Genomic DNA, 24,053 nt, shown 5'->3' with positions numbered 1-24,053 from the left:
AATATAAAAGTGACCGGCAGCGCTCGCTGACGTTGTACATGGGGCATTGTTCACGTAGTGGGAGCGTGTAGTGAACAGCTTGTACTGATTTTAAATAGCGTTTTGGGGATTTGTAGCATTGTTTAGGCATAAATAACCAGGACACTTAACACAAGGCTTTTCGAACAAATGCAACGTTATAGGGGCCACTGTTAGTGATTGACACACTAACGTAGACTTGTAACAAAGCATTTAACTAGATAGCGCGCTAGCGAAGCTAACAGTTCAACTCAGAAAAGGCTCACAAAGGAAATGCGGTCGATTTGAAAACATCACCGTCAACTTGAGATGTCTAAATAGTCGAGAGAGGCAATTACTAGCGTTATCTTCAAACCGTTCGCAGCAAAGACAGAATCTCAGGCTCCAGTGAAACTTGCATCCTTTTTAAAACAGACGTCGTTTTGGATTGTCAGTCTATTAATGCTATTTCATCTCATTTCGACGTCTTGGCCAACCGTATTGCTAACTCGTTCAGTGCTAACTCGCTACATTAGTAACTACGTTTCTCACGCTAGTTGACGTAATGTGAAGAGTGAAGCTGCCATTATGGCGATAATCGTGAAAAGAAAGATACACGGAGACTCATATCTTGAAATTAGAAAGAGGTAGCTAACTAGCTTACAGCACGAGCTAGCTAACGTGTTCCTTAGCATAGCAAGCTAGCGAGTTTAGACACCCTGCCAGTGTGTTAGCTGTTGGGAAGACCGTCATCTGCCAGCTCTTAGTTCACTGTTACGGTCTTTATGGTCTTTCTCTTGGATGCAGTGTGGAAGGAGCTGGCCTCGTGTCCATACACAGTTACGATAACGGCACAGCGTTGTAAGGTCGGCGTGTGGTGTCGTTAGCATTTGGCTAATAGGCTAGTTAGCAGAGCTGAAGCTAACAGTGCAGCTAGCCGTTAGTTACAAAGTCAGGGCAGCTCGTTAGCATTCACTGCCACTGAGTTATAGTAACAGGAAGGGGCGAACAGTGGTTATTACTTGAATAATAACAATGGCAACCCCCGCAAACGAGGCCTTGTTTTTGCTAAAGGATGTGAAGCCTGGGTCGAAAAATTTGAATATCGTATTCATCGTGTTGGAAATAGGTAAGTAGTTTGGACCGTGACGCTGAAGCGTTTCTCCACGTTTAACATCAACTCGTGTGCGTTTTGTTAAAGGAGCCAGCGGGAACACTCCGTATCACTTGCAGTAAAACCGACCCCCTGATTTGTAATGAACCGATAACCCTTATACTGACCCTTAGGTCTAACTTGTATTGTTCTGCCAGGACGAGTAACCAAAACGAAAGATGGTCATGAGGTGCGCTCCTGCAAGGTGGCGGACAAGAGTGGGAGCATCGCTATCTCTGTTTGGGACGAACTGGGCAGCCTTATTCAGCCAGGGGACATCATCAAGCTGACCAGAGGGTAAGCAAGTCCCCATGCATGTGGACGTGAGAACAGTACTGGCTCCATTGACTTTAAATGTATACTATTTATTGACAGACTGATGCACACAAATGTTTTAGTTCACGTGCATGAGCGATTTTTTTCGTTAATTCTAAAGAGAGATCATCTTGTCCAAAGAGTGACTTGTGACTTCTGTGTTTTAGCTATGCATCAATATGGAAAGGCTGCTTGACCCTATACACTGGAAGAGGAGGGGATCTGCAGAAGATTGGAGAGTGAGTAGCCGGCCACAAATCTATTTATACTTCGGTGAAGTTCTTGTCCCTGTTGGAATCCTGGTTGTCCTTTCTCCCCTCTGCAAGCATGCTACAACACCAGGGCGTCTTGTCGGTATCATCGAACATTATGGTCATCAAATCTAAATCTCTAAAAACAAACCCCCAAGCATTTATGCCTAATAGTCAGTCGATGACTGTTTCAAACTTTCCTTCAGATGAAATGCAAAAAATTTTTTTATGTTTGAATGTCTCATTGAAATACACTACTCACAAAAAGTTAGGGATATTCAACTTTCAGGTGAAATATATGGAAAATGTAAAAAGTGAATGCTACAGTGATATTATATAATATGAAAGTAGGGCATTTAAGTAGAAGCATGCAATGGTAATTTTATTCATCTTAAATAATTTATTGAAAGAAAATCTAACAACAGTGGTAGGTATACCACAACAATAAACTTTCGGTGTCTCAATAAATTGGGATGTGGCCAAAGGACGTCCACTCCTCTCCTTTCTGTGACTCTTCCAGTCTCTGTATCACTGTTACAACCTCCTGATGACACTCTGTGACCCTCTAAGCTCAGTGAACACCTCCGTCTGAGGACTTCCTGTTTGAAGCCTCCAGTGTTGAGGTGCTGCTGATCAATAGTTAGGTGTCATCTTGGTCTCATGATGTCAGAATGTGAACAGCATTACTGTAGTAGCAGTACTGAAACACTAAACAGTTGGACATGCGCATTCAAAAGTTTAGAGAAGGTCACATTAAGTTCACCTGGAAAGTTTAGAATGCATTTTAGGTTCATCCTGAAATTTCACCTGAAAGCCGAATATCCCTAACTTTTAGTGAGTAGTGTATGTATAATAATAGAATCTCTATCCACAGGTTCTGCATGGTGTATTCAGAAGTGCCCAACTTCAGTGAACCAAACCCAGAGCTGCTAACCCAAGGGAACCAGCAAAACAAGTCTGTGAGTAGCCATGTACCCACTCCCAGCTTGTCATGAATAAAACAACCAAATGTCCCCTGCAGCCCCTCTTTTAAACACCGCTGTTTGGTGGCCTATATTAGAATTTTTATTAGATGATGTTGCATGTCCTCAGTCCAGCCTGACACCAGAGGTAGTAGGGTTTGAAAGCTGACTTTCTTGTCCACTAACAGGGTAAACCAGACCAGAATCAGAGGGGAAACTCTCCACCCAATCAGAATTCAGGTACACCTGCTCCACCAGGTCGGTATATTTTCCTTTTTTGTATGCAAATAATCAATGATAAACCTGTCACCTACTTATAGGAATCAGCTGTTATACATTTTCACAAAAACTTATTAAAATAATATTTATTATTAACTAACTTAAAATAATTCTTGTCTCAAATTTGCTGTAAAGTAAGAATATGGTTAAAGGTAGTATGGTGACCCATTTGTTTCATCACTAATTATTTAAGTGATGAAACTGACACGTCAAGATGTCTTATGTGGAGAAGACCTATGAAGGATTTTTTTTTCGCCCTGTGAGGACTGACTTACTTGTATTTCTCAACCCACAGGTAATGGTGCCATGCAGCCATTTGCCAACAACAACAATAACCCAGCACCCGGAGCACCTCGTGACGCTGCGTTCGGGAGCATTGGGCGCCCCAACGGTCGATCACCTGGCAACGGAGCGCCTCCAGCTACTGCTGCGGGACCCCCAACAGCTGCAAAGTCTTCAGTTACCATTAGCAACGGCAGGGACCCACGGCGTGCCAAAAGATGAAATTTGGCTTGGGGGGTGGGGGAGAGGGATCATGTGGGAAAACTATGGACGTCACCAACTCCCCCCTGCCCCCCCCTTTCTTTTTCTTTTCTCTTTTTCAAAATAACATTTATGACCATCACCACCACAGCCTAACGTTGGCTTTCAGAATAATGAGTTGAATAAGGGACGACTAGCATCATTTTTATACAGGCTAACATAGTCAGATGTGTCGTTTGTTATGCGTCGTGCGAGTAGCGCTCTCAGTAAGCAGCACAGTGTGATTGTGATATACCACTTGATGCACTAGCAGAACTTCCTATATAATCAAGCCGTGGTGGTTGAGTTATGGTCGGCCTCCTCAGTCTACACCCCTGTCCTCCAAATCTCACTGCAGATTGCCAGTTCTGTGCCAGTGTTACCCTCCCCCACACACTTTATCCCCCCCCCCTCCCCGTTAAGTTCTTTCAAACTACACACCCTACTTGAACACTTGATGCACTTTCTTCTCTTAATTTATGTCAGGGCAAGGTTGCCTGTCATGTAAATCAGGAAATCAGTTTCTGCTTTTTAGTGGAAAAGGCCTTAAGTTGGTGAAAATGAGTTCTTGGACTGAATGCACAAACGGCATACTTCAAGGGTCTTCTCTCTCTCTTAACCAAACCATATCTGAAGTGACTCTGTGACAGGAAAGGTGTTAGTTCTGAATTTTTATTGCTAGGTAGATTGATATTGAACTTTTTTTTTTTTTTTTTCATAGGACATGTTTTTCTTGTTTGCCATCAATTGTACCTTGATCAAGGTGGGACCACTTAAATACTGGCAAAATGGTTCACCAAATAAATTTTACAGTAAGTCTGCTGCCACATTTGGTTTTCTGTAGTCTGTCTGACAGTTTAACACAAGTTAATGTAAATGTACGTCCAGTTGGTACTTCTGCACATACAAGGCATAAAATTGCCAGGCATTTTAACATGGCTAAAGCAAGTCATTTGACTTGGCATATTTGAAAATGAGTATTTTTAAAGTTTAGGGTCACACATTTTCTAGACATGCAGTTTTCTGTAAATGTTAACAGTACTGTAGGTGAACCCCTACACACAAACTGTATATAAAGGTCTGTAAGCCCACTAAGTGACCTCTGAAGACCTGCCATGGTTTATAGAGACGCCGTCACCCTTAGAGCTCCATGTTCTCACTAACACATTTAAAGTAAGCCTCCCATCCAGTTTTATATGCTAGAACTGTACAGCACCACCCAGTGCAGACACAGGTGAACTACATTTGTTACCTCAGAAGATGCAACATGAGACTTTTTATTGATTCCCTCAAAGGGGAAATTCAAAAATGTGCTATATTGGGATTGTGTCATAAAGTCACAGTACACAGAAGTGGGGCTTTTTTAAAATGGTTTTATTACAATTTAATTTCCTTTGTCACAATGGAGTGACGACACAGTTGTCAAGCCTTTGCACTTAGTATTCCCTTTTGAAGCAATGCATTGTATACAACATAAGGCCTGTGTTTCCTCATATCCCTTGTTGCACCAAGCACCTAAACATTATGGCCTCAGAGCAATGATGTCGTCCGTTTCACACACTTGCAGTCTCTTCTCGTTCCGTGTGTCCAAACCGGTGGAGCAGTGGAGATGCTTTTCAAAAGAGAGTTTATATGACACACATGTCACATTACACAGTTGCGTCTGATTCGTCTAACAGCGCTCCATCCTTTGAGCACAAAAAGACAACTATTTTTTCTTTCTTTTTTTTTTCAAATAGAGATCAAATTGGCCAAGCAGGATGGAATGAGAGCAAAACGATCCGTCACGTGGTTTTGTGTGCACAGTGGCACACAAGCAATAGGGAAAGTTGAACCCAAAGCCCAGAATCCTATATAATATATATATAATCCTATAAGGGCTCTTAGCAACATGTCCAAAACATGTTTATGTAATCCTGCTTCTGATAACATAGCGGTGCTTGTGACACTGGTGGTTGAAACACATGAGAAGTGTCAGGAAATGTGCTGCTCGTCGCTCATGTGTCAACACAAACGTGTGTCATGAGCTGGGAACTTCCTCTGAATCAGATATGTAATCACATGTGGTGCACGCTGTTTCAACTCTGCTTGTAGATCCAGGTTTCAGCCTGGTGCCCTCATCAGCTTTTGTGGGCTCAAATTTTATTTTATTTTTTTTCACGTTTTCAAAATGTATGAAGTTTTTTGCCTATGATATCTTCCTTTATGTGTACATTTCAAAAACAGTATAGAAGGATATATATTAACATTGGCTCATTACTGGTTCTAACCATTCCTTGAATATATCGATTTGTCATCCAGTGTTTATTTTGAGTTCATAAACATAACATGAACTAATGGTTTCTCTTTCAATTTTGCATCCAGCGTGATAGCGCGTCTCATGACAGCCACGATTCAGATGATGTGGCTTGGGTTTGTTGTGGGGGGGAAAGCTCTGTGGCACAGAGATAACCAAAGAGTGACACTTGAAAATAGTCGGATGTGTCAACAAAGATATATGTGACATTAGATGTGACACATTTGCTTTGGTGTGAGTGTGTGTGAGGGTTGACAAAGGTCGGGGTGTGATGGGAGGGGTGTAGAGACATCTGTTGTTTGTTCCTTGTCTCCCTGTCACTTGCTCAGTGTCTCACCACGAAGAAGGCACCACAATGACTGGTGAGTATTTTCATCCTCAGAATATCATCTTATATAACAAATTGCTTATAGTAATAATTAATTAAGGGATTTGTAGCAAAAAGGCAGTTTGAAAAAATTGTTGCCTTTAATACTTCACTAAAATATTGAATTGCTGTTTCTGGGAAAAAAAAGGATGTTTTATTGTTTCATGCTGTTCATTAAACAGACAGTGTTAACAACACTGTTCAGACAAAGGTATATCTGAAGAGCACATTAGTTTGTGCTTTCGAGTCTGATCTGTTAAAAGGCAGCAGGTTAATAATTGTTACATGTATTTTTTTTTTACAACTGAAATGATATTTTATTTTGTTTGTGATCCTCAGATCCCAACACGTCATTTCTTTCAATCATAGACTTTGGCTCCATTTACGACGAACTCAACTTCACGTACAATGACACAGAGTTCATCCCGAACCCTGAAACGCAGCCCTGCAACTCCTTCTCCATCCCAGACACGGTGATGGTTCTTGTCAGCGTGTTTTATGTCCTCATCTTTCTGCTGGCAATCCCTGGAAATCTGGTGGTGGGGCTGGTGATCGGCCTCAGCAAGCAGTCGCTGCCCCCCTCTGACCTCTACCTCCTCCACCTGGCAATCGCTGACCTCCTGCTGGCCGTCACGCTCCCGTTCTGGGCCACCTCTGTTACCAAGGGTTGGGTGTTTGGAGGCGCCATGTGCAAAATTATCACCATTCTTCAAGAGCTAAGCTTCTACTCCAGCATCCTCTTCCTGACCTGCATCAGTATGGACCGCTACATGGTGATTGTGCGCGCCATGGAGGCGCGCAGGGCTAACCGCCAGCAGCTCAGCTGGGGAGTTTGTGCTTCTGTCTGGGCTGTTGGAGTGCTTCTCTCTCTGCCTGGGCTTTTCACTTCTTCCTTCCCTTCTCCAAACTCTAGTCGGACAGTGTGTGCTGAGCAGTATAATCCCAACAGTGCTGACATGTGGCGGTTGGGCACCAGAATCCTTCGCCACACTTTGGGTTTCCTCATCCCTCTGGCCATCATGCTGCCCTGTTATGGAGTAACCGTGCAGCGCCTCCTTCACATCCGCGGGGGGTTTCAGCGGCAACGAGCCATGAGAGTGATTGTGCTCGTGGTCGTCGCCTTCCTGCTTTGTTGGACGCCGTATCACATCGCAATGATGGCGGACACATTCCTCAGGTCTAAGATAGTGCCATACCGGTGCCCAGCAAGGATGGCGGTGGATCAGGCCATGCTCGCCACCCAGAGTCTGGGCCTGCTGCACAGCTGCGTCAACCCGGTGCTGTACGCTTTCGTGGGGGAGAAGTTCAGAAGTCGGCTGCAGCAGTTGTTGAGGAAGACGGGCGTCCTGCAGAGAACGTCAGTGTCGAGAACCAGCAGGTCTTCACTGTCATCAGAAATCACATCCACATTCATGTGAGGACACCACAGAGACACTCATCACATCACTGCAGGATCGCAAGTGCTGGACAACAGAGAATTAGTTTTGATACATTTTGTCGCAGCTCATATTTGGTGGACTTTTCAGAAAGTACCATTTAAGAAAAGTATCTTCCAAAAATGTTGCCTCGAAGATTCCACTGAATAATAATTGTAAATATATTTTCATGTTGTGCTCCATTTTTTTTTTCAACTTGGTTTTGGTTTCGACAGTTAAGTTGTGACGTATTCAGTTCTTTTGTGGTCACCTATTTAAATTCCCTCTGTTTCTTCAGTCATGTTTAGCTCTGAGAAAACATGTTTGTCAAGTGTGAACGTATTTCAACATGCTAATATTGTCACAACATCAAGGCAAAACATTTCCCCAAAACTTAAAACTTGAAACTAAAGAAAAGAGAACAGAGCGGGTGTAGGCCCGTCTGACACCCGCCGGGGCTTGTGGGAGTGGTGCTTGATGGGTGGATGGGTGGGCTGCTCTCCTCCTCAGCACTCCGGCCTGGACTCACTCCTCATGCCTGTAGGAATATAATGTTACTTACTAGAATGTAACATTCACGGTCATTTCTGCATTATATGGTATTAGATAAGGCAATGATAGCATTTTCATATGCTTGCCTCACACGCCAACCTTTCCAGGAGCCCTTAGCGCAGATGCACATCTTATGCAAGCGTTCAAATTTGCACGCACACACATAGACACACACACATTGCCCATGTATACCTACTTAATCTGATAAAATCATTTGACCCCTCACTCTAGTCACATCCTCACATCCATTATTAACTAACTCTTCCCTCCGTCCTTCATGTGCATTGTGTGTATCTTTCATGTCACTCCTCTTTTGCTATTTTGCTATTAAACCAATAAAATCAATACAGCGAAAAAAAAAAAAAAAAAGAAAAAAAATTGACATCTGCCGTTGAACACCTTGAGATGGAGCTGAAAGCTAATTCACTGTTAAGCTGTGAAATGTCTGGCTGATGTGATTTTTCTTTTTATAGTAATGTATTCAAGTTTTTGTAATGAAGATTGTCTATTTTAGTTAGTAGTATTGTATATTTAGATGAAGACAACGGGTTGTCTTTCACGTGCCAAGCAATTTTCTATTTGCAGTGTTTGTAGATGGCAGACAATAAATGTTTAATATAAACATGTCCACTGCTCTCTGTTGCTGATTAATGTAACACCGCTGAGTTACCTCTTATGTCACAAAAGCTTTTACGTTTGACATGATAGAAGGCAGGACGTCCAGGTAACTAATCCAGCAGTTAGTGTGTCTTTATGTTTTGTAAAAATAAAGCTTCTGTCTGATTATAAAACGATGTGTGGGCAGTGCAGCTGACGGACCACACTGCTTATAACAAAAGCAGAAGTAACATATTTTGCTCATTACCACATTAAGTTAATCTTAAATTTGATTCATGTATCCTACAAAACCATCGGAGCTGTCATGGTCGGGTTAATTCAGCTAAATGAATGTGCTTGTTGTATGTTTTTACTGTATTTCCATTCAAGACATTAAATATTGGTATGTTTTCCAGAAAAAAAGTGGACATTGGATCTGTTTTATAGAGGCTATTGATTGATTGATATTTAGGAAAGCAAAACTAACGCTAACCTTTCTTTCATTTGTTGTTGGTTTTTTTTTGTGTTTCAGGCATTTTACTACCTCAGCACCCATTTTCAACGGCTAGAACTACTCCACCTCAAAAATCTGTCCGATACACGTCCTCTGTTGTCAGTAATGTAGAACATACTGTTATAGAGCCAGAGCTGCCTGCACCCAATGTTAATGCAATGATAATATTTTCTTTTGTCATGATACTCAACACAATTGAGACAGCCTCTACATTTCACCTACAATTAAGTATCTGTCCCATGCCGACCACCCCCCTCCTCTGTGCCAAGTGTTGCACCATCTCACATGTTCTACTGACCTCAGGTTGGCTAAAAATGACAGGGGGGCGGGAGCCCAGCAGTGAGTGGGCAGACGGATCACCATGCAGCTGTCATTGTAAGGCTTGCTGCTCTGTGACCGTCATTTCCCCGTTCGGACTGACTGGCAGAGGTAGGGGGAGATCATGAGTGGGGCGGTTTAGCTCATGGGACAAGGAAGAGGGGGGGGGGCACTGTGCAACTTGTTGGACAGGACCTGATGCTTGCGTTCAACCAGAAGCCTTGCAAGAGCAGACCTCAAGGCCGCTGGGAGTAAAGAGGAAACTCACTGAAGATTTGCGCCCCTTGTTCTGTGGAGACATTACCAAGTTACTCACCATTGGGAAATGGTTACAAAAGGCTGAGAAGTCAGAGAACGTCAGGAAAAGGAGGGCCGTCACTTCCAAGAGAGAAGTCAAGGGAGCTGTTAATGCAACACGATCCAGTGGGTCTTGCCCTAAATATACCTCTGGGCAGGAGAGTGGCAGCTATCTCTATCTGCTTAATTACCTGGTAATCAGCTATTTCTTTCTCTTCTTTGGACAACAACTGAGGTCAGAGAGCAGCCATTTGAGATTAATGTATTCCTGGCAGATATGTTTCTACATATTTAGGTTTTAATTGAATTTTGAAATAGAGTTATAGACTATCTTGAATTCAAAAATGTGAGAACCTTGTTCACTGTAATCTATATGTAAAACCTGCTCCTAGATTCTAATGCCCTCACTGGACTTTAGTGAAGAATACTGAGAGGGCCCACTTAGTGTTATAGTCAAACTATCCACATACACAGTGACAGAACCCACTGTAGGGCCTTACCAAATCACTTCAACCATGAGAAAAGCCGAGGTGCAAATGACCCTGAAAAAGGGGGCAGATGAAGCCGCGGCACCCCCGAGCCCCATCATCCCCCCAAAGCGGTCCAAATCGAGCCCAGAGCAAGTCGTCCTGGAGTCTCGAGGACCCAGCCATCCTACCCCGAGCCCACCTGTTTTTGCCCGCAAGATGAGGAACGCTGCCGTGGGAACAGGCTGCGACATCCGCCTCAAGGTGACTGTGGCCGGAGACCCCCAGCCCTCCCTGTACTGGTACCACAATGATGACCTCCTCAACATGGAGAACCAGGAGTACGGAGGGCTCTGGATTAGGGACTGCAAGCCCAGCGATGCCGGCCTCTACACCTGCATCGCCAACAATCACCTGGGGGAGGCACGGAGCAGTGCTGTGCTCGCTGTCTTGGATCTGGGTGAAGGTAATACTTCTATTTTGACTCGTCCTCTAATAGGGAACATTTAGTTTTTTCTAGATTTTTCAGCTTTCCCCTGTGGTGTCTAAATCAGCCAGTGAAAGGAACTGGGCTACCAACGCGTGACGCTCTACTCCAAGTACTCAGAAACCTGAACTTTTCTTTACAAAAGTAGAAAGAATCATCAGCACCACTAATATCATTGTCAAACTGACTGTAACAATGACGTACAATTTATTGTTATAGCCTCCATGAGAATTACCCAGCATGCCTGTCCAGCTTCCTGTTCCATCTGCTGGAGCATTAAGCGATAATGCTGACGTACAAGCTGCTGCATCTACTGTAGATGGGGTCATCGTCATATTTCAGTATTCATTTAGGTGTTTATGGAGCCAGATGATTTCTGATATTATCTTGGCCAGTCAGTGGGGATCATTGGTTTTTTTTCTTCTAACTTTTGTTCCTCAGTTATTTGAGAAAAACTCAAGTACAAGTAATAAAACATAATAAATAAATAATTTTCATTTGTTTGGCACTGCTCCAAAAAGTCATGATCTAGTGTACAAGCACATATTTACACACATTTATTTATATTCCCTTTGTTTCTTAAGTATTCTTTTATTTGCGTCTTCAAATATATTCATTGCCATTCAAAAATGTGTCAAAGCGTACAATATTGAATTTGAATAATTTCATAATTTTAAGTATTGGAAAATATGAAACACAGTTGATTTATTTCCCAAAACCACTTGGATAGAGCTAGAGATAGGTTGCTGTTACCGCCCAGTTCAGGGTTTGGTTTACCAAAGTATCAGCTGGTACTGTGCGAAGAGTGTCAACAAAAACTATTCGGACTTAGTTAGCTGATAATGTATTATACACTGATTGCATCAATTCAAATTGTATGTTCTTTATGTTCTTCCTGATATTTATCCCAAAGGAATCGTCCATTTGGATTTTTCAGTTCTTCCCTCTGTGGTGCAGACAGGATAGAAGATGGTTGTTGATAGAAGATGGGGGGTTTTTTCGCTGAAGTGATGCAGGTTTATCTTTTCGAGGTGACACAGAGGAGGCTTTGGATATTTTGCATTGAAGACTTAATTCATTTGAATTTGTAAATAACACTCAGTGATATTATATGTATTGTCAAACTCTTGAACAGCCACCAGTCCATTATCTAAATGCTTTGATGTGTTCTGCCGTTGGAGATCCAACTCTGAAAACGATGTTGTTTTGTTTTAGTAAAGAATTGCAGGTATCGCTGGGTGAGATTAGCATTTAAAGAGAAACTTGATGAGATTTCCAGCAGGCGTGCAGAGACAATGAACTTGAATCCTCCTTTAAGCAACACCTACTTTTGATAAATTAAGCTTAAGGGAACTTTTGGGAGTGTATTCCAGTCACGCTCCTCAGTGACCAGCCAAGGATGCCCAGAAGGCCGATGTAGCTCTTCTCTGTTAAAAGACCTCTCTTTACGTATTGTGATCCCCAGCGATGATCTAAATTCAGCTCAGCGGAGAGCTTTGACCACCTCTGCTGCTCTGAAAAATTACATTACCAACTCCACAAACACACCCTTTATACATCAGCTCAAGCACTGTGTCATTGTTCGGCTGTGCTCAGCAGGAGTGAGTCATTTTCCCGCTGAGAGAGTATATGTGGCGTGCATTTGCACGCACAGAGATGTCAGGACTCATCACTGCTCAATACAGCTCAGTTTAACATGAGCAAAGTTTTGGCAAATGATAGCATCCTCTGATGAAGGGAATAGCAATAAGGGACAGGGTGCTTACATAACAATCCCTGCTTATTTCAAGCAACAAGACGCATTTCTGCAAACTTAGGACAAACTCCGGGTAGTAAAAGAGCGGTGAAGCCTGCAGAATGGACAATGTGATGACGAGGAGTGTTTTTAGTGGAGGCGGCAAGAAACCACAGCGTATCACATTTCCTTTAGCGTATAAATATTGGATGCTTGGACCGAGTTCACATAAAAGATACACCATCAAATGTGAAGATTAACGACAGGACTCTGCCTGCCTGGCTTATGAAAAAAGATGCTGATAACAAAACATGCATCAGTGTAATTCCTGGAAAAGCGCTAAAGCTTTTCTGCTAGAATTCTGTTGTTTTCAAAGTAACATTGATCAGCAGGGTTGGCTTTGGTATCAATGGAAGTGATGCTGATTTGAAAAGGAAGATAAGTATAAATTTTGTAATTTGACCAATTTCTTTCAATGAATAACCATTAATTAATTATAGCATAGATTTTTGGCTTGACAAAACTACTTTCTTTGACACACACACACACACATATATATATATATATATGTGTGTGTGTGTGTTTGGCATAATGAACATGTTTTCAGTTTTCAATGTTCTATCACAGTGTGATTTCAATAATGCGTGCGTCACATCAGGGGAGTCACGATATTTGGAAACACAGTACAATAGAGAAGTAAGATGAAGGTACTATTTCAGCACACCCGTGTGATACAGTATGATAGCAGTAATCATGCTGGCACAGATCACTGAGGACATTACAAAAGTGTAATGTTTCATGTAATCAGGCAACACAGCAGTCACCTAGTCTCCCTTAGTTCTGTCTCAATACGATCGGTGTATCAGATTTGGACCTTTCAGCTCACAGTTATACAAGCAGGAGCACATTTGCTCCTGGATCCTCTGTTCTGTGTTGTGGCATTCTTCAAATGATCTTAGTCTAGATAGATTGGGTGTTTTCATGCAACGTCAGTGATGGAAAAAACAGAAACAGCCGTTGCTCGTCAGTATTAAATCCCAGTAACTTCAAACGAGGTTCAGAGGTTTCCCTTTGATTCTCCATTTTAACCTTCAGTTTGATTCGGCTCTCTCTACTGCTTCGCCATGCGCGTAGTCTACAGCTGTCCCATCACTCAATGATACTGCCTGAACCTTCTCTCTCTCTCCCTGTCTGAAAATGTCTCTCTGTACCGCCCCCCCCTCGTCCACCAGCTCTCCCTGGTTATTTATACAGTGGAATGTGCCAGGCCTTAGATTTTTGTGATGTTAGCAGGCCAGCGTCTCTCCTGTTACACAGGAAGACATCACTGCTAATTTTAGCCCGGCCCTGTATGACTTTTTTTTCCCTCTACTGATCAAGGAAAGGGCCGATATCGAATCCACAACATCTACCGAATACGCAGGGAGCACAGAGATGTCTGCCTTCTGCTGTGATGTCATGCATCTTTCATGATTCCTGCCAATTTTGCTCAACAATGTCTCCGTCTCCTGCTTTTGATTGAGGAGCTAGAAGATGAGTCAGTCATTCAACCAACTGAATAATGGATAAACAGAAAAACTAACAGCTAAAAGACTCTAATTTAGTCAAATATATGCAAACAAACAGCACAAACGAGCAGCTGAAATTTAAAAGAATAGTAATAGAAGTAAAGAAAGATGACCTATAAATCTGTCTCAATCTCTGCCCACTTGGGGGCACTGAAACAAGTTGTAAACACAATGTTGAAAATATCTTCATGTCCTCCATGTTGCATGCATCCAGTGCTCCCTGCTTATTTGCCAGCAAAAGTCTGCTGGATGATGCCTGAGTTTTGCTGTTGTTCCAATTACAGATTGTACTTCCACATTTTCTGTATGCACACTGTAAGAAAACGGTTTTAATAGTTAAATGCAGATATGAGCCAGAATACAGTGCGGAGGAATTGTATGGAATAACAGCTGAGAGTCAAGCACCGCCTGCTGGTGAGGAAATCGGCACAGTGCATTCTGGTTGTTGTAGTTAACCTCCCTTTTGAGCAAAAAGGAAATACCGCAGCCCGTCTTCTCTGTTATCGCACCACTTTCAAAAATATTTGCACCTAGTTTTATGAAAAGACCATCTTTCGAGCAGTGAAACACTTATTTAAACCTTCCAACTCCTGAGGGAAATATCTGGCTGTCTTCCCTTTGTTGCTAGGCAAGTAGCACGCAGTGGGTTTACTGGAGCTTTTGTGCTGAAAACAGCTGCTTGCTGCAGCTGATGAGAGCAGACAGAGCGAATCAAAACAGTTAAGTTGCCAAAGCTCTGCAGAGCCGAGGGGAACTGCCGAGTTGGGTGGTAATTATCTGCAGGTTTGTCACCCCGAGTGACACCTGGATCATTACACAAAGTCATTTCATCCGTTGTTCTTACAAACATATTGATTAGTGCAGCTTTAAACCCGCATTAACTAATTTTTAAGCTGCAGGCTGTGAAGTCAAAACAATGAGCTAAAAGCCAATAAAAAGCAGCATAGACCTGTTGAACAGTGCAGAGTTGGGTGATTTGCTGGGCGATCAATAACAGCTCAGTCACTGACTGACTGTGATTCGTGTAAAAAGCTCTTTTGCCTGCAGAGTAATCGTACTGTTTGGAGAGACGCTACACTGGGAACTTTAGATGTCACCACTGAGTGTGACCATGGCTTCTTTCCAGGGTGTTTGGATGGTTTCCTCACCATGTTGCCGTCCTCCTGGATCATGAATGTGAGTGAACAGGTGGAGCTGCAGTTACAGTCTGGAAATCCCCTACATCGCCATGTTGCTTTAACAAGTACATACAATAATAGATCAACAATTTAATGTTGCTTGATGGACAAGAAATACAGAGGGGCAAATAAAGACTTTCTCAGAGCTGTTGATGGACTAGATGGAGTAGCAGACTGTGGGTTTTTGAGTGTTTTAGGGATTTGTTATTGCCATGCTCACATCCAGTACAATACAAGTAACAGCTCATGAAACATACACAAGAACATAGCGATGTGTACACGTGGATGAAATACTGAAATCTGTATCCAGGTCTTGAATTATTAAGCCTTCTGCACTGTGGATTGAAAACTCACCTCATGCATCTCCCTTATGACTGATAAATATGGTCTGTCTTTATAACTATCTCTATTTATTTTGTGGAACTGGGGGTTAACAAACCTGTGCAGTCACAGTATAGCTGACAACACTACACAGCCACACAGAATCCCTCGACTGCATCAAGATACAACTGTTTATGGTTTCAATTATGGTATTTTATTTTCAGAAAAGGAATATTTCTCACCTTTTAATGCTCATAATCCTTAGCAGCATACCAATAATAACCAGATTCTGGATGCAAAAACAGTAGCAATAATATACAGTTAAGAAAAGCAACAGTTATCAACTGTCAATATATCAAAATGAGGGATTGTGATTAGTTTTAGATTGGTGGAAAATTAGAATTCTGACGATAGCTATTGGAGTTCACTTTATTTGAAATACTTCCATATGAGATCACATTGTCATATATTTCTGGCTGCCAGAATAAAGACAAATGAACCACCCACCAACAAAATGGCCCCAGTGCATTTCCAAGATGAGTGTTAATGTAAGAATTCTGGCCCGATTCCACTTGTGTTGTTGGTTCCATTTTCAGGAATTTTGCAGGCATAAGTAATTGTAAAAAGACAATGCAGAAAAGAGTAGTCATTTTTTTTTTTGGCCACTTGTGGACAGTGGAAAACAACAAGTTGATAAACACATAGTGCTAACACATTGGCACCCGCTAAAGTTGTTATGGCACGCCAGGAATCTGCAAGCCATAAAATCAAATCTAAAACTAAAGCCAAAGAGCTAAAAGTGTCCAAACGGCTCTGCAGAGTTGGGTAATCATTTTCTGTGGGTTCATCACTTACAAGCATGATGTTTCACATTACATGTGGTCGTTTCATCTGTTGTTCACTGTACAAAAAATTCTGATTAATGAATCTTTAAGACAAATGGGTGCTAATACCATACTAAAATTGTTATATTTAACATTTTAGCATCATTAAGTCACAGCCCTGGATAGGGAATAGTAACCATAAACCAATCTGGTCACCAGCAGTGTTGGAGATACCATGTAGTGAAATATGACTTTAACGTGTAACACATTACAAGGACGAGCTGATACTTCTTTCATTGAGAACGCAGTTATTGCGCTACAGGTTGTATACTGTCTCCTGTGCTGCGGCTAACACTAAAACATTGCATTGTTTTTGCCACAACACATGATCATGACAGCTTTCCTCTTGAATGTTGAATTAATATAAAGTGCACATAAAGTGCAGCTGCCAAGGAAACAGGAAGGCACTCTACATAACCTGCGATTATGTAATCAGACATGTAATTAAGCCTGCAGGTATTTGAAATGTTGCAACATTTTGTGGTTGTAACCGTTAGATATTTTGTATGTGTTTTGCATTATTTTTGTACAATGCTGTAAAATAGTGCCTTTTTGAGCTGAGGGATTTTTAAGAATTTGAATTTTCTTAGATGTGTCAGCATGCTCACACTGTTATTTTGTCCTGAGCACAGTGTGATGCTATGTGAATTGAAATGTCACTTACAAACGTAGCTATTTCTGTGCACTGGTTTATACTCTTCTTTGGTGAAATGAAATGTGTAAGCAGTAATGCTTTTGCCTCCGCCTCAGGGGAAGGAATTCTTAGAGACTGAGTCATTCAAAACACAGCATGTGAGAGCAGCAGCAGTGAGTACGGCTATGAAATCTATCATACCCTTTGGAAATAGGATTGCTTTGTGTAGCCGGTCTAAGCAGCCAGTAACAAATTTTCTGTGAGAGCGAACAGTGTTCCAGCAATGCAGGGGAGCGAGGAGGTCCCTCTAGCTGTTGCAGTGATTCTCCCCCTCTCTGCCGACAGCACAACATCAGCTCATTACACTGGTTGAGAAATAAGACACAGGCACATGGGGAGGAAGGAGAAAATGAAAAATGTCAACCGGTGCTGTAGAACACTGATCTCAAGAGGGCTGGATCACTCCCACTGGTTTTTCTGCCTATCGGTGTGCACTGCCTGTAGAGTGCAACACAGCGGGGGAAGATGCTCACACTGTCGCTGGCTATTGTGTGGACAGGGGGGCTCCCTCACAGTGGATGATATGCGTTCAGCAGACATTTCCACTTGCGGATGGAGGTCTATGCTCTATTCTTTTCAGAAACGGATTCTCTTGGAAGAAGTGCTGAGACTCTGAGGTGCAACTTGTTATATAATGGACCAAAGTGCCTTCTTTCCATTTTTTTCTTTGCATTTGATTGAGAAGCTTTTACCTGCATGTTAGCAGACTAACAGTATATAATAACAGTATATAGATAAGTTGAATCTTTTACATCCCAGTCAGATGTTACTTGCTGATGTCTGCATAGAACATTTCCTGATTTAGCCGTATAGTAATGGCTCGGAACCCCCAATGTATCTCGGGGAATACCCTGCTGTTGAATGTAAGCCAAGAAAAAAAATACCTGTGGAGGAGATACCAACAGTGACCATGAAAAAAATCCAGACCAAAGAAAAAATCAGGCAAGTGCTATTTCATGTTATCTGTCTCAGTCATATTTTCTTTGTATACAGATTCAACCATTTACTGTATGTAGAACACAGGAGACTGTAAAATATTCCACGTGAAAGCATTTTCTCAACATTGCTGTTCAACAACTGGCCACACAATGTTATTGTGTCATCTGTCAGGTGCAGTGACAGTGATTAAAGGAGATGAAGCTGCTCTGTACACCTTTAATAAAAAGAGAGACAAGATCGGAGCAATGTTAGTGTGGAATATAATTACCATAGCCAACAGAAACTCTGAATAAGAATCACCAAGCTCAAGGCATTGGCACAGCTTAGAACACACATTTTAAATATCCATGTTGTCAAAGTGTTCTCAATGTCGTTAACCAATATTCTAATTTTCTAATATTGCGGTGTGAATCTTACTGGCAGACTTGAAAATAGAACCAAGAAGATGACTAAACCTATTTTCATTTTCCCTCTTGCAAACACAACAACAACAAAGAGGGAAAAACTTATTGAAGAAGTACTCAGTGGAGCGTGAATTTGACTTTGGAAGATGTAACAGTGCAGTGACAGGTTAATGAGCCACACCTTCCTGGGACTGTAGTGGGATATGTACAGTAGCACCTCATGCAGTCACTCACTGTAACCCTGTCACGCCAAACTAATGTGTGATGTCTCATTCCTTTTCTGGACTGTGTGTGCTTTAAGGCAGAGTTGAAAAAAATCCAAGTAGATTCAGTAGGATTCATCATCTGGGGGACATGAATGTGTGGTTAAAAAGTAGTGTACCTTTATTTAAATGCTTCTGAGTTTACTCAGCTGTATTAAACATGGAACTTTCATGCAGCATGTGCAGTACTGTCTAAAATCATTTTTTTAAATCTGTGGTTGTAGGTAAAAACTATTGTCATAATTACGCTAAAACGTTTTTCCGCTGCGTGCATCTGTTTTCTTATTTAGTTTTGCTAAAGCTAACAGAGCCGTTAACCAGGTGGGTTTACTCAAACTGTTTTTGTTATCAACCTGACGCATGGTTAGCTGTGAGAACAGCAATTTGATCAATAGACATGTTATTACTTTTTCTGATTTTAAAAATGATCGCTGTAATGGACATTTGTGTCATTTTGTGATACACTGCTTCAGTTTTTAACATTTGGACAGAATCTGTTTATGATGAAACTGCTGCTTATGGAAGATTTAGGGAAAGGTAAAAATCTCACATCAGAGTTCAACATGCTCGTAAAGAAAACTTCTGAATTAGATGATTATGTGCTATTCTGGAAAAAAGTTCACATTATCAACATCCAAGGGAGTTTTATTTTGAGTGATTTTTGCAATGTAGTCATATGATATAAATATTACATGAATCTGCATCTTGTTATGAACGTAGATTAAATAGGTTGAGAAAAATCACAAGCTTAACACACACGCAACATATAAACCACTGAGAGAGTTGGATTGCTTTCAGTCATTAGACATTAAAGATTGAATATAATGTGTATCGTATGGTGGATGTTTTCTTTCCTCTGAACTCATGGGAGTATTTCCAGTATTTCTCTATCCTGTTCAGTATTATCCTATTGTGTTCTTTTACTGCAATGGAATAACAGATAGCCTGTGTTTTTTTTATAAGTAATTCCACCAACTGTGAAGCGAACACCTCATGAGAGCTGCTGGGATGGCAGTGACTCAATAGTGTTTTCTATTTTGAGTTTTACCAATGACTGAATTTTCTCCAAGTCTTAGTAAAATAGTCATATTTGTCAGATGGAACAGCTGGAATATATTTTTAGGTTTAAAGAGGATAAAAGTGACCAAGGTTGATTTTCTACTGAAACACCTCTATTTATTTTGCTCCTCCGTGTTACATTCCCTTCTATAATATCAATAACATTGATGAGATGATTACGAATGATAACAAACTAAACAATTCAGCTGCAGCAAATTTAGAACATTAAGCTTGGCTGTGGTAATGAGACCCTGAGGGTGGTCAGACACAATCAAAGAGAGATCAGATCTAATGCAATGAAAAACTACACTTTTAGTTGGTTTAATTTTAGATATGTAGTATTTGAAATGCTTAGTATGATCAATTTTAGACTAGCATTGCGATTTTACCTTCACACCTTGGTTAAATCAATTCTAAGAAATGAAGTTGAATGAAATGTGTCACCTTCAGCATCAGTTTGCACTGGGAATTTCCAGCTGCTTTTCTCCCAACACCATGAAAGAGAAAAGTGAATAGGACAATGTATTCTATTGGTTCCTATAGTAACAGTGTGCTCTCTTTGCTTCCTATGCTGCCACTATGGAAACATTGTTTTCCACCAGTACCCAAAGAACACATTATATACATTATTTCTGTTTTAACTCGCATTACTTTTCTCAACAATAATGTTCTTCAAAACATTGCTCCGGCTGAAATGTAATCAAGTGAAAGATGATTTTTCTATTGTTTTGTATATTTTGTATAGATTCCGAAACAACTGAAGATGAAGGTGGAGACCAATTTGAGACCAAAGACGATAGTGGGGATGCTGAGGACCAGGCTGTGCATACAGGTTGCCATCATGTTTTCATCTTCTTTAATCTCTGTTTTACTGTTTTCTATCAGTGCTACATGATTAACAATTATAGACATTAATGAGAATTCTCAGATGTGTAAATGAAAGCTTTTGCTCATCTGCACTTAAAGCTGCATGAATTGATTTTTTTGATTTATTTTTTATTTTTTGGCCTTTTTGGCCACTTCAGAACAACATTCTCAATTAATTGGAGAGGTATTGCATCTACCTAATGAGCATAAGTCTAACATTTATTCTCCTTTTAGCACTGTATCAATATAGCTAATATTTTGGAAATATTAGCTCTTTAGCTGCCAATTCCTCTGCTGTGTTCACCATCTTTTTTGTGTGACCCCTTTAAAATTTGTCATCTCATTCAGTGTTTATGAAGAAAATTGATTAGTGCTGCGTCACATTTGTGTCGTGTGTCTAATCAATGCAAGTACCTGATTGCTTACCTGTACAATATGTCCTTTTTTCATGAGATGCAGTGATGGACAAATGTGCAGAAGATGACAATAGAACACATGGACATGAGGATCACTCTAACACAACCAGGCAAGAAGGAAACATGCAAATAACCCTATTAGTTTAAAAATAGGTTGTCATTGTACTTTGTATTATTGGACTAATAGCTCCTATATAGCTAAATACAATACAACAGATTGTGAATTAGTAATAGCCTACTAATTCCAACAAATTTGCTCCAAATCCTCTATTTCAGGAGCCATTCAGATAATTTTTCAAGAGAATCTCCCCCACAAGACCTCCCACCCCCATCCCCAAGACTCGTCAAACGTCCCTCCACCTCTCCAATGCCAAGTCGCTCTGGTTCAACTACACCTCTCAGTTTACGGAAGAAAATTGTTGTGCCAACTGATTACCAAGACACAGTGCCGGGGGAGTTTGAAGAAAAAGTTAAACAGACAAAACCAGCGTCGCAAAGCCAGGACTCCCGACCACAGACTCCACTGAGCGAGTACTCCAGGAAAGAATTTGCTCTCAGACCATCCCCAAAGCTTACCAGGGCGAGCTCAAAGGTTTTTGAGAAGGTTCGTGGCTTAGAGGAACGGAGACGAAGCCTTGATATTCCAGAAGGTTCCTTCTCGGGAAGATCCTGGGCAGGGTTCAATCGTGCTGGATCTGTAGATTCAGATGATGGAGGAAGCCGGCTGGGCATCTCTAGAGAAAGTTCAAAGGAAGATCTAAGGGAGGCTTTGAAGGAGGATGCCGCTGAACGGAGATCTATGTTTAGACAAAGAGCTGCTTCGCTTGAAGAGAAACCTCGATACACCCAAAAAGTTCAGGACATTGAGAACAAGTTCACTGAGGAGCTCCAGCGCATTAAGAAACTTGTTGGTAAACCTCATTTGAAGAAGTCATTTTCAACTGAACAACTCACTCTGAGGAGCAAGCAGCCCCAACCTCTCAGGAAAATTGAACCAATTCCTCCACAAGTCCTTCAAAAACTCCAAGAAAGGGAACGTGCCCAGTGGGCAAAGGAGCAAAGAGAAAAGGAACAACAACCAGTGCAGCAACAACAGCTAACACAGCAAGAACCATATAGATCCCAACCCCAAAAGACAACAAGCACTGGCTCAACAACTGTAACAGTCAGTAGATTTGGTGAAGTTGCAGGCACCCCAGAGTCCATGCAGTTATCTGACTTACCAGGTCAACGATCAGTGAGAGAATTAAGTAGAGTCAGTCCAGTTACAGAAATCATTCAAAGATCATCACCAGCATTACATCATCGACAAAGGGAAGAGTCGCCAAGCAGAAATGTTGCTGAGATGACACTACGCAAAGTTGAGCGAAGGCCACCTAGTCCTCTTGTGCAAAGGGTATCTCGAATGCAAGAATCCCCGAACATTCAAGAATCTCTTGTGCAAAAATCACAAAAGGATGAGACTTCAGGAAGAAAAACACCAATAGAAATAATAATAAGAAAAATCGAAAACAGACCTGAAAGTCCACTGGTACAAAAAAGGTCAGTCGTTATACAAGATCTCACCCCTCAACCTCCTCCAAAACCCCCAAGGATTTCACCAGTCACTTCATCAGAGGATAAAATGGAAGTGGAGCCTCCCAAACCAGCCTTAAAGATAAGAATCCCTGCGATTATTGTCGAAGATGAAAAGATGGAAGAGGATGCTCCTGTGAAGAGAGCTCAGCTTCAGCAGGTGACTACTGGTGCCAAAGAGGGACAACAGCAGAAGACCAAAGGAAAGAACCGTCGCCCTCGACCCATGTCTCCAGAGCAAGGTTAGATTTTTTCATTTAGCTTTCTGTTGTACTGTGAAGTTCCACTCAGCTTGTTTTTCATGTTTAACCAACCAATTAAGGAATTTCGACTAGAGGGAGGTTTCTCCTACCGTTTGTTAGAGGAAGAAAATGACTTCGAGCTTGTCTTCTGTTAAACTGTGCAGATTCTTCAGATGATTCTTATGTGTCTGCTGGAGAAGACCCATTGGAGGCCCCTGTGTTTGAGTTTCCCCTCCAGGACACAGTAGCATCTGCTGGTGCAGATGTGCTTCTAAAATGTATCATTGCAGGCACCCCCATCCCTGAAGGTAACATGCTGTGCAAAAACCTTGAAGGTAATTTTGTAAAGTGTATTTAAGCAATCACACACAAATGGCTCTATTTGTCTTCTTTGTCTGCTGAAGTTACCTGGATGAAAGACAACACGCAAATGACCAGCATTGCAAATTACACAGTCAAAGTGGAGGGTGAACGACACAGTCTGCTCATCAAATCAGCAAGAATAAGTGACAGTGGAAAATACTTTGTAACTGCTGTTAATCAGGTGGGCAGAGCGTCCAGCAGTGCCACCCTGATAGTTAGAGCAGGTAAGTTTTACTTTTGGGATTTATGGGAGTTTAAACACAACTGTTTTGTGGTGCTTGAAAGCTGAGACCTAAAGTTAAGTTGATTTGTAAGCACTATTATGCAAAGAAAATGATATGAAATTGCAGTTTTAGTCAGATCGACCATAGTGGAGGTTTTAAACAAAAAAGAACAGTTGCTTATTTCTAATTAGAGCAGTTCAACCAGAAAAAGAAGAACACTAGCATGAACAGCATCATGCTGCGATGACATGCATGTTGGTTATTATTATTATCTTATTATTATATCATTATTATCTACAATTAAATATATGTTCACTCATTGATGAAGTCAGGTATCTGAGAAACACCTGAGAATTGTTATTATAGTCTGTCAAAAATTGAATGGGACACACACTATTTTCATTAGAGATTAATTTAAAAACACCCTGCATATTCATACTTTTTAATTTGACAGGTCTCCATCTTAAATAGAAGAAAACATGTTGTGGGTTCTTCCCACATTGGCATTGTGTTTCAGCTGATTTCTCTCCTG

At 41.3% G+C, this 24,053-nt stretch overlaps 3 protein-coding genes across 4 annotated transcripts in view; all 3 read left to right on the top strand.

The window, feature by feature from the left end:
- The first annotated feature begins 801 nt into the window (after positions 1-801).
- Positions 802-4,306, top strand: nabp1a (nucleic acid binding protein 1a). 2 transcript variants are annotated; one of them, XM_070837906.1, is made up of 6 exons: positions 802-1,126; positions 1,309-1,447; positions 1,633-1,704; positions 2,591-2,675; positions 2,867-2,918; positions 3,253-4,306. In XM_070837906.1, the coding sequence occupies exons 1-6, from the start codon at positions 1,033-1,035 to the stop codon at positions 3,459-3,461; spliced, it is 651 nt and encodes a 216-aa protein (XP_070694007.1). In that variant the 5' UTR covers positions 802-1,032; the 3' UTR covers positions 3,462-4,306. The 2 variants fall into 2 exon arrangements, with proteins under 2 accessions (XP_070694007.1, XP_070694006.1); XM_070837905.1 differs by having other exon boundaries at positions 803-1,126; positions 2,867-2,936.
- Positions 4,307-6,068: 1,762 nt separating this feature from the next.
- LOC139208169 (C-X-C chemokine receptor type 1-like) lies at positions 6,069-9,090 on the top strand. Its single transcript, XM_070837762.1, has 2 exons — positions 6,069-6,137; positions 6,482-9,090. The coding sequence occupies exons 1-2, from the start codon at positions 6,131-6,133 to the stop codon at positions 7,558-7,560; spliced, it is 1,086 nt and encodes a 361-aa protein (XP_070693863.1). The 5' UTR covers positions 6,069-6,130; the 3' UTR covers positions 7,561-9,090.
- Positions 9,091-10,227: 1,137 nt separating this feature from the next.
- spegb (striated muscle enriched protein kinase b) overlaps positions 10,228-24,053 on the top strand; it is a 35,262-nt gene continuing 21,436 nt past the window's right edge. The window contains exons 1-6 of the mRNA XM_070837682.1: positions 10,228-10,768; positions 20,580-20,666; positions 21,161-21,227; positions 21,394-22,934; positions 23,099-23,242; positions 23,339-23,521. Of these exons, the coding sequence (XP_070693783.1) occupies positions 10,351-10,768; positions 20,580-20,666; positions 21,161-21,227; positions 21,394-22,934; positions 23,099-23,242; positions 23,339-23,521 (2,440 nt within the window). The 5' untranslated portion in view covers positions 10,228-10,350. The remainder of the gene's footprint in view (positions 10,769-20,579; positions 20,667-21,160; positions 21,228-21,393; positions 22,935-23,098; positions 23,243-23,338; positions 23,522-24,053) is intronic.

The sequence above is a fragment of the Pempheris klunzingeri genome, chromosome 10 (genome assembly GCF_042242105.1).
Source record: "Pempheris klunzingeri isolate RE-2024b chromosome 10, fPemKlu1.hap1, whole genome shotgun sequence".
NCBI lineage: Eukaryota > Metazoa > Chordata > Actinopteri > Acropomatiformes > Pempheridae > Pempheris > Pempheris klunzingeri.
Note: the sequence above shows the minus strand (reverse complement) of the source record. Positions and strands in the feature narration are given on the sequence as shown.

What these genes read in the sequence shown, in the direction of transcription:
- nabp1a (XM_070837905.1), top strand. Translation starts at nt 1,033, where the DNA reads ATGGCAACCCCCGCAAACGAGGCCTTGTTTTTGCTAAAGGATGTGAAG. An exon ending in ATTCATCGTGTTGGAAATAG is followed by an intron (nt 1,127 to 1,308) that starts GTAAGTAGTTTG and finishes TTGTTCTGCCAG; the next exon opens with GACGAGTAACCAAAACGAAA. An exon ending in GATCTGCAGAAGATTGGAGA is followed by an intron (nt 1,705 to 2,590) that starts GTGAGTAGCCGG and finishes CTCTATCCACAG; the next exon opens with GTTCTGCATGGTGTATTCAG.